We start from the raw sequence: 9,538 nt of genomic DNA, 5'->3' as shown, positions 1-9,538 counted from the left end.
TTTCTTATTGGTTCCTGACAGGGCTATTTGAGATTTCTATTAAATTTCTTGGCACAGGGTTCCCACACTGTGAGGGTAGTTGGGAGAACTTCATCTCATATATGTGGAATGCTTGGTCTAGGAGTTCTGATTTCTGAAGGTTAACTATTTCCACCCACGCTCTAGACAAGCTGAGCGCTGGGGCTGGTCGGTCCTATTTTCCCTGGTTCCTGGCTATCAGGGATCCAGTTCCAGTTCCCCTACCAGGAACTGGGTCTCAGCTTATACCATCACACAGTCACTAAAGCTGCAGCCCCTAACTTGCATTTCTTTTGGGGTTACGCTTCCCCATCACACTCCCCCTAACTGCTGTGGATTCCTTCCTAGTTTTGACATCTGAAATTTCCCTCTTTTTGCTTTTGAGCTTGGGATGTATTCAAGATATGTTTTAAAACAATTTACCTGACATTCATTTATATTTGGCTACTTGTTAGCTCAGTCTGCTATTGATTTTAAGCTTCTACTTACTCTTTAAACCTATTATAACTTGGCTTCTTCACCACTATTCCATTGAAAACGTTTCTATCTGTTAGATCCAGTGGACATTTCCCAGTGTGTATAGTGCACAGCCTGTGATGCAGGTCTTCACTCTTCCCAGTTAAAGCCTCCCAGCCCATCTCGGTGACCACAAAACTGCTTCCCCAGGTTGTCCGCACTTCCAAACTGCTCCTTCCCAGTCTCCTCTCAGGCTATAAGCTGGTGATAGCCCACCTCTGCCTCCACCCAGATGTTTCTCTTGGGCTCCACACCTGCATGCAATTTCCCACTCGATACTTCTTTACAATGTCCCTCAGGCATCTCAACCTTTTGAAAACTGAATTCAATTTTCCCTAAATCTATTTTTAAGAGTAAAGAGGAGTAGAGTGTTATTTGTATTGATCATAAGCTTCAAAGGAAATATTTTACACAGAGATAGGAGAGTAGCGGTTTGGATACGGTAGTGAGGAACTGGATGGATTCTCACCTCGACTTCTGACTTCTAGGTACCTGGGCCTTGGCAGACGAATATCCTCCAAAGGAGCAGGATCTGTGGGACTCCAAGACCTTAGGGGAGAGCCAAGCCTCAGTTTAGAGGGAGGCCAGAGAGTCTTCAGAGAAGAGATCAAGCTGAACTGTAGCTTACTAACAAAGAAAGCAAGATTTAACCCTAGCTGGTTTGCTCAGTGGTTAGAGTGTTGGCTGGCATACCGAAGGGTTCTAGGTTTAATTCCAGTCCAGGGCACGTACCTCAGTTGCAAGCTTGATCCCAGGCTTGGTCGTGGTGTGTGTGGAAGGCAACCAACCGATGTGTTTCTCTTTCTGTCTCTCCCCTCCCTTCCACTCTCCCTAAAAATTAATGGGAAAAATATCTTCAGGTGAGGATTAAAAAACAAAAAATTATCTTGTGGACGAAAAGGGGCCACATGCTAACCTGACTAGCTCAGGGAAGGCCTGCATGGCGGCCTTGCAAACTCAGAGACCTAAAGGAACCACAAAGGTTGGTCTGAAATTAAAAACAACAACCACACAGAAAAAAAACAAAAAGATTTACAGGGCACAATCAAGCTGAAAGGAGAGGAGTGATAAAGAAGCTAAGCATTCACTAAGTGTTTATTGAGCTTCTTGAGGGCAGGTGCTAACCATGACCATCTTTTCACCATTCGAATCCATCCCAGTGCCTGGCACATGCTAGCCTTTGAGCAAATGTTTGTTATCATAAAAATGAGACTGTTCTAAATGGCATTTAATTGTGCTCCATGAGTGGGGGTGTGGTAGAAGATCCTGTTCCCTTTTTGATAAGAGAAAATGAGAAAGAAAGATAATAGTTTTGGGCAGTTAGAAGGATATAACCCAATTTTACAAACATTTAAAAATGGCTCCTGGCCAGTCACCGCTGGATCTAATACCCCATGAGGTGTCCTTTCCACCCAGTCAATTAGATTCATGGACTGTTTCTCCTTGAGGAGGATTCTCTCTTCTCCCAGCACTTCTGGGAGATATCTATAACACAGAGCACATCTTTCCAACGGACGGTGCCTGCCCAACTCCTTTCCTACAAACCTGTTAGAAACACTTTGTTAATAGAAATGACATGTCATAAATAATACGTCAGTCACTGGGTTCCGGAAGCTGGAGTTTCCCGCGCTGCAAGCTCCCCTCCTTTTAGACATTTCACTTACGCTGGCCGCGTGGGTAACGTCACCTCTAGGTTTAGCTTCTCCTAATGATGCTGAGGTTTGCTAGTGATGAAGCCTCCCCGCTTGCCCATGCCGGCCCCCACCCAGCACTCACAGGTAATTCTCCTCTGTGTGATGGCTTTGGGGTTTCTGAAATCTGGCATCTATACCTAGTAAAAGGTAAAAAGGGATAAAAGGGAAAATATGTAATTCCTGTCTTTGCACGATGCCATTCACTCCCTCTGGCATGTTGCATTGTCTTCCTCATTTGATAGTTTTTGTTGCTGTGGTTGAGCATCCTGCTTGATCGTCTCCTGGCTGCTTTCTCCAGCCAGTCTGCAGACCTCCATCTCCACGCTCGCTCTGTAGCATTATGCCTCCATTGCTTTCCACTCCGTTTGTGAACTCCCTAATTACAGCATGGCTTAATTACATTTATGAGAACAAAGACTGGTAAAGTTTATCTTTTGTTTCAAGGAGCTCGCCATCTATTGTGTGATACAGATATAAACATGAGTCTTGATTAAAGGGTAAACAAAATGTGGAGGGAGGGTAGGAGGAGAGCCACTGAGAAGGGCGGGAAGCTAGAAACAGCAGAATACATTTGCATAAGTTTTTGTTTGAGACACTGTATCTTTCTTGATAGAAGCTCTTAGGCAGGTGTAGGGACTTTCTGCAGGGAGGGACAGAGGCAGTTTCATTGGAACTCTTCCCCTCCCCCCCCCCCCAGCTGCCGTGGCTCAGGAGGTCACAGTTTAATTCCAGGTCAGGGCAATGCCTGGGTTGTGGGCTCTTCCCCCGTGTGTGTGTGTGTGTGTGTGTGTGTGTGTGTGTGTAGGGCGGGAGGGGGGGGGCATGCAGGAGGCAGCCAATCAGTGATTCTCTCTCATCTTTGATGTTTCTATCTCTCTCCTCCCTTTCTCTCTGAAATCAATAAAAATATATTTAAAAAAATAAATGGTTTTGCCTGTTATGTAAAAAACACAGGGGGCTCTCAACTGGGTTGCCAAAGCACATTGGAGTATTGTGAATCCTTCAAACTGCGTTATCAAATTTTGACAAATTTGAAGATTGAAGTTTGATCTAACGGAGATTCCTACATCACAGCCATAGATCTCAGACAGGACTTTAAGTGGAGCAGGTCCTGGAACTGAATGTGGAGTAGGAACAGAAGGCGGCAAGCAGCATACTGTCAAACCAGCCCCAAGAAAAGATGGTGTGCTTACTGAGCACATGCCACCAGGGCCTGTGAATATCAAAGAGAATGTCAACCGGCAGAACACAACTCTGTTCCCACAACAACTTAGAGTTGGGGGTCGGCCAAGGGGACGGGGGAACGGCTGGGTGTGCTTTTGTAGACACTGTGAGATACTGTCACACTGAGTGGTGATGGTGGTTCACGATTGTGGATGTTTAGTGTTGCTTTAGACCTTTTAATCTCTTCAAGTGTGGCGCTAAAAATTATCGTATTCTAAGTGGTACACCACACACACACACACACACACACACACACTCACAGGGTGCGTGCTGAGAACCATGGAAGTACTACATTTAAAATTAAAATGGAAGATATCTCCTTGTTTCTCTTTCTTGTCAGGTAGCCTACCAAGGCTTTAACATCTCTTACCTCAAATGAACATCATCTGTTTCCTTTTTATTTGAGCCTGGATGCTTTCCCCAGCCAGTCTGCAGGCCTCCATTATGAGAGCTTATTAAAATCTGGGAAATTTTCCCTGACCGGTTTGGCTCAGTGGATAGAGTGTTGGCCTGCGGACTGAAGGGTCCCAGGTTCGATTCTGGTCAAGGGCATGTACTTTGGTTGCAGGCACATCCCCAGTAGGGGGTGTGCAGGAGGCAGCTGATGGATGTTTCTCTCTCATCGATGTTTCTAAATCTCTATTCCTCTTCCTTCCTCTCAGTGAAAAATCAATAAAATATATTTAAAAAAAATCTGGGAAATTTGATTAAGTCTCTATGACAGTCCCCCCCCCCCCCCCGCCATTCTTTTATCTTCCTTTCACAAGCAGGATTATGAGGTTGCTTGATGGCTTTTTAATATTGTCATGAAAAAAATCTCCCCTTGGGCATGTTTGAGCAGCAGATAACATAACCTTAAGGAACTTATTTAAATGCACTTATTCAAATGAAGTGGGCAGACACCACAGAACCAGCTTGGCACCAAGCACAGTTCTCTTCAACCAGTGTGATACCTCGTTTGTAGTAGAACAAAGGACCACTAGACGGAGCTAGGGATTAAGAAATCACAGCTCTAAATGGGGTGACTGATGTGCTGGGGAGAATGTTATTACATGGAAGAAGTGTATCATTACTTTCAAAGCCTGTGCAAGCCTTAACTCTGCTAAAGCAGTCAGCTTCCTTTGTGCCTACACCAGGTGAGAGAAAGGGTGATGCTTGTAATGGCCCAATTTACTTAGTCACTCTAATGATGCGTGACCTTGCCATAGCACTGTACAATTTAGAGTACATTGTACATTTTAGGTACATAATTAACATTTGATCTTCACAGCAACTCAGATATTGATGGGCAAGAATTAGTTCTTTTTTTATATTAATGAACTTAGGAGGGTATCTGTAATACTGTAATAGGATGTGTCAGGGCGGTTATTTCATACAACTGAGGCTGCAGGCTCCGTTTTCCCCCCCTCTTCCATTTTAATGTCGACTGTTGACCAAGCCTGGAACAAACTAAAAAAGTAGGGACTCACTCCTTTTGTGGGGCGTAGACTCAGTCTCTGGCCACACCCACTGGGGATTGATAGTAAAGGGACAGCTAAAGACGATGTACAGTTAGAAATCTCCCCAAATCAGTGAACAATGGCTCCTACCCAGAAACCTTTGGTCTCTGTGATTCTTCCTTAGACCAGGGGCAGGTGTGAAGACTGGCACCTCCTCCTGTGCAGCGTGGACGGTCCTTCAAGCCAAGGTTCAGGTTGTTCATTGTTAACTGTTTGGGAAGCTGTTCCCCGCCCCCGCCCTACCTCTTACCCCCAAATATTTGCCCTTATATATAAGAGACAAGCCCAGCGTTTTGATGTCTGTCAGTTTGTTCTTGTTTTCTAACCTTACACACTGATCATAACAGCTTGTGCTTCAGCTAAAAAAAAAAAAAAGTTATGTACATATTCATATGTTTTCTTGGCTTTTTGGTAAAATATTCGTTGGATAAAAGTGGAAATCAGGTCAGGCAGTTCGCGAATTTATCAAAGGTCCAGAGCCTACATTGGCTTTTGGTTCTATTTAAAAACAACCCAAGATTGAGCTTCTGGAGCTCCATCAGTTAGTCACTCTGCAAGTCTAACCGCCTGCAGTACGACTTCATTAACCGTTGGCACAACACTGGCTTCAGAATCAAGGCGGGGCCACTTCCACAAGGAGGCAAAGAAACCCGAGCGGGGAAGAAGCTGTTCCAGGAGCCTCGGAGGTTTCCAGGGGTTCATGCTGTCCTCCCCGACACCCAGCCCAAAGCGCACGGAAAGCAATTCCCGGCTGTGCCCAGAGGGTGGCGCTGCCAACCCAGCGCTGACCCGCCGCGGGTCGCCGGCTCCCGCCCGCCGCGAGACCCCGCTCCGTTCCCCGCAGGCCCGCGGGGCGCGCGCCCGGTAGGGGGCGCCGCCGACCCGGGCGCCGGGCTCCCTCCGCCCACCCGGAGGCGGCTGCGGTGAGGCGAGCCCCGAGCGAGTGCACTGCGAGGCGGGCCGCAGGGAGGCAGGCGCGAAGTGGGCGCGAGGGTGGCAGCGGGAGGGAGCCGCCGCCCCTGCCCGCCCGGATCCCTGCGGGGCGCATGGGGCGCTTCGAGTCGGGAGCGCACGCGGGCCCCGCGCCCCGCTTCCTGCTGCCGTGAGAAGCCGCGCCGGGAAGCCCCGAGACCCCGAGCCGCCGGGAGGATGACCATGGCCGGGGGCAGAAGGGGACTGGTGGCCCCGCAGAACACGTTTCTGGAGAATATCGTCCGGCGGTCCAATGGTAAGAGGTGCATTCGGGGTCCAGGTACCCGGCTTGTCATCCGTGCCTTTTTTGCAGCCGCCTCCCCGCTGCTCGGCGCCGTGGATGCAGCAGAGCTCGGAGCTGCGCTGGGAGCCGAGGCACCGGCGCCGGGCAGCCCGGAGGCTGGGAAAGGTGGGCAGGCGGGGCGGCGTCTGATGAGTCCCCATCCCAGGAGGAGAGGTATCCTGGGGGTGCCTTGTGGGCCTTTCTCCCGCCTTCTTGGTCCTCTTCAGGGAGCGTGGCAGCTGGTGAGCAAAGTACCGGGAAAAGTGACGGGAAGCTGGTCGCCCCAGGAGTACAGCCCACCCTCCGCGAAGGCTCTCGGGGTGCCGGCTGCTGCTCCCCGCGGCGCCTCCTCCCCACAGCGGGAGGCAGCTGTGGGGACGGGCACCTCCGGCCGCGTCTACCTTCCATCTCCACAGGCAGAAAAGTCCGAGGTGTAGGGGCGCGGGGACTTAGGGATGTGCAGCAGGCTGCCCGATTCCACCTCTTCACCGAGCCACCCACCCCTTGCTAGGTTAAGCTAAGGCCATGAGGGGCAGAATTTCCTGGACTCAGGCGGGAAGTGGCGGGCACAGGTGCTGAGCTGGCTAAGTGGTCACAGGTACGAATCTGTCTCTTTCAAACACAGCAGTGTTTTATGCCCATACATCTTGCTCACCTACAAATTCCCAAACTCCCCAAGCCTGTAGATAGCCATTACCCAATAAACCAATGCTCCCCGCCCCTCTCTCTCCCGTCGCATTTAGAGGGACAGTAGCTTGAAGGGTGGTGGTGGTGGTGGGGGGGGGGGTTGAGAGTCCTGGAGCTGGAGCTGGGGCTGGAAAGGAAGCATTTCAAATGCCCGCAGGGCTCAGGGCAGCGGAGCACCCTGGCTAAAAGGCTTTCAGGGCAAATAGGAGCAGGGCAGCTAGAAGGTGCAAACGAGAGGCGACCAGCCCTGGATAAGAAGCCCCTTACAGGCTGCTGGACCCTCTCCTCTCAGAGACATGACGTTCTTGACGAGGACCCGAAGCGCTAACTCAGGAAATGGCTTTTAAAAATGTGTAAATATCTTGGCTTCAGAGCCTTCAGGAGCTTGTGTTAAAGCGACGGGCTCCTCTTTGGCTTTAGTTAGGGATTCGGTGGAAGGGCATGAAAAGTGACTTATGCTACTAAGAAATACTCTTTAATTCAAAAGTGATTTAAGTTTATCTTATAATCAAAAAACGTAACTAGGGTAGCAAATCATCATGTGTTCGATACTTCTTAGGAATGGTCATTTATTAGGTGCCGCTTACCAATAAGATTATTGAAGAGTTTCTGGTCAGTCCCCTTTTCTTTTAAGGTCTTCCTGACTCAAACTAAGTAAGGTGGCTTTTAGAGCAAGGTCACAGCCATTACCTGAGGATGCAGGGGATGACAATTACTACACGAAAAGCCACAATGAACTTTTCTGCCATAAAAATGCTGGCAGTGTTCATAGGTTTTAAAATAAAATCATTATTTAAGAGCTTAACGTACTGTGATTGCTATTGTTATTGGCCTGTTAGGGGGTATGGAGGCAGTCTTGGAGATTTGGGGATCCCCTTGCCAGAGACATCAACTTTCTCATAAATATCAATGCCAATTTCATGTGTGTGTGTATGTGTGTGTGTGTGTAGAGGCAGAGTCCTTTAAGTGAGAGGGGAAACCCTGTATCTAATGTAGACCATGTTATGTTTTTGAATGGAGAGAGCAGTAAGGAATCTTGCATGTAATAGTCACAAGGTTCCTTGGGCTTGGTAGGAGGAACTTAAGAATCCTGGAGCGGATACCACAATTTAAAACAACCCTGAAGCCGAGAAGGTAGAATATCTTCTAGTGCAGTTGATCTTAGAGCCACTTCCCCTGTGTAGGCATATGTAGAACCTCAATAGAATAACTAGCTGGGAATATTATTAGTACTGGCACTTTAATTTCAGCACCACTTCCAAAAGCTTGACTTTAGTTAACCAACCAACCAAACAGCATCAACAGCAAAAACAAAACATGTGGGGAGAGGTGGATGAACTTTTAATATTATGTATTATTTCAGAGAAAAAGAGTCTGATCTTGAAACGTGGAATTTAAATTTGTAGTGATCTCTGTCATAATATTTCCTGGACACAAATAGAAAAAAAAATGTGGACTCTTGGAAATATCACAGTATCTACATGCATTGTATTATTTTATTGTGATGGAAAAGGTCTATTTATAAATATTGATTGTCTTCTAAAATCCACCGGCCTTGTTTTGGGCATTACAGTCTTTTAAATAGCATTTTACCTTTAAATAGCACTACTTTTTGATCACTTTTTTAGGTATTTTCTCCCAGTGGTTTTATGCAGCATTTTTGTTTCTCTTTAAAAAAAAAAAAAGACCAGAAAACTGAGTCCCATGAATATTGAGTGACATTCAAGGTGGCAGGCATATAGTGCCTGAGGTGGGTAGCATTCATCTTTGTTGTAGCATCATTGTTGCTCAGACATTATAACTTAGGCTGTGGAATTGTTTTTATCATCCTTACAAACACGGTTCTCATTATATGCTAATGGATAACAGAACTGACTTTGTTTTGGGGCATTTGAATATGTGGTGTCTGGAATATCATAGAACTGTAGGGTAAGACAGACCTTAGATCTAGTCTGTCCTCCTTCCCCATCATTGTATAGATGAAAAAAACTGAAGCACAGCTTTTCCTCAAAAAATTAAGGTCAGAACTGATGAGGCCCAAAGCCTCTTGACCCCTGTGTCACGCTCCTTATGGTACACCATGCGATGACCTTCCTTGTATTACCATTGTTTTCTCTAGAGAAGCATAATTTCCCAGTGGAGATGAAATGAAATGTTATAACAACAAGAACAACGTCCATTTTGGCTAACGGCCACACTACCACATCCAAACAGAATAACAGGGCAAAGGAGAAGCTAATTCTGTTTCAAAGGTTTGGCAGGATAACATTCATGTGCCCGTTATAAAATATTAAGTCACTTTCCGTAAAATATTACCTTTGATCCTCATAAGACAGCAAAGGAGGTGCAGTGTTTCCATTTCAGAGTTTCAGGAACTAAGAATCCTCAGGTTAAATAATTTACTTACGGTTAGTTAGTAAGAGGAAGCATTAGAAATGGCAGTAAAAGGCAGCTCAGGGACTATTCAGCAGTTGTGACTGGCTCATTCATTCTACAAAGATTTATTGAGCATACTTAAGGAACACTGGGGATATAGTGAGAAAAAGGAAGCCCCCTACCCTGAGTAAGTTACATTCTAGTGAGTCTTGGTCCAAGGATCTTGCCCCTATTCCACCATGTTTCCTGGCCTGACATTGGATTAAAAA

At 46.9% G+C, this 9,538-nt stretch overlaps 1 protein-coding gene across 2 annotated transcripts in view; it reads left to right on the top strand.

The window, feature by feature from the left end:
* The first annotated feature begins 5,884 nt into the window (after nucleotides 1-5,884).
* The window catches only part of KCNH1 (potassium voltage-gated channel subfamily H member 1), a 260,944-nt gene continuing 257,290 nt past the window's right edge, over nucleotides 5,885-9,538 (top strand). The window contains exon 1 of one of the 2 annotated variants that reach the window (XM_080649229.1): nucleotides 5,885-6,179. In XM_080649229.1, the coding sequence (XP_080505355.1) occupies nucleotides 6,101-6,179 (79 nt within the window). In that variant the 5' untranslated portion in view covers nucleotides 5,885-6,100. The remainder of the gene's footprint in view (nucleotides 6,180-9,538) is intronic. The other variant, XM_080649228.1, reaches the window with a different exon arrangement.

This window comes from Plecotus auritus (genome assembly GCF_963455305.1).
Source record: "Plecotus auritus genome assembly, chromosome: 12".
NCBI lineage: Eukaryota > Metazoa > Chordata > Mammalia > Chiroptera > Vespertilionidae > Plecotus > Plecotus auritus.
Note: the sequence above shows the minus strand (reverse complement) of the source record. Positions and strands in the feature narration are given on the sequence as shown.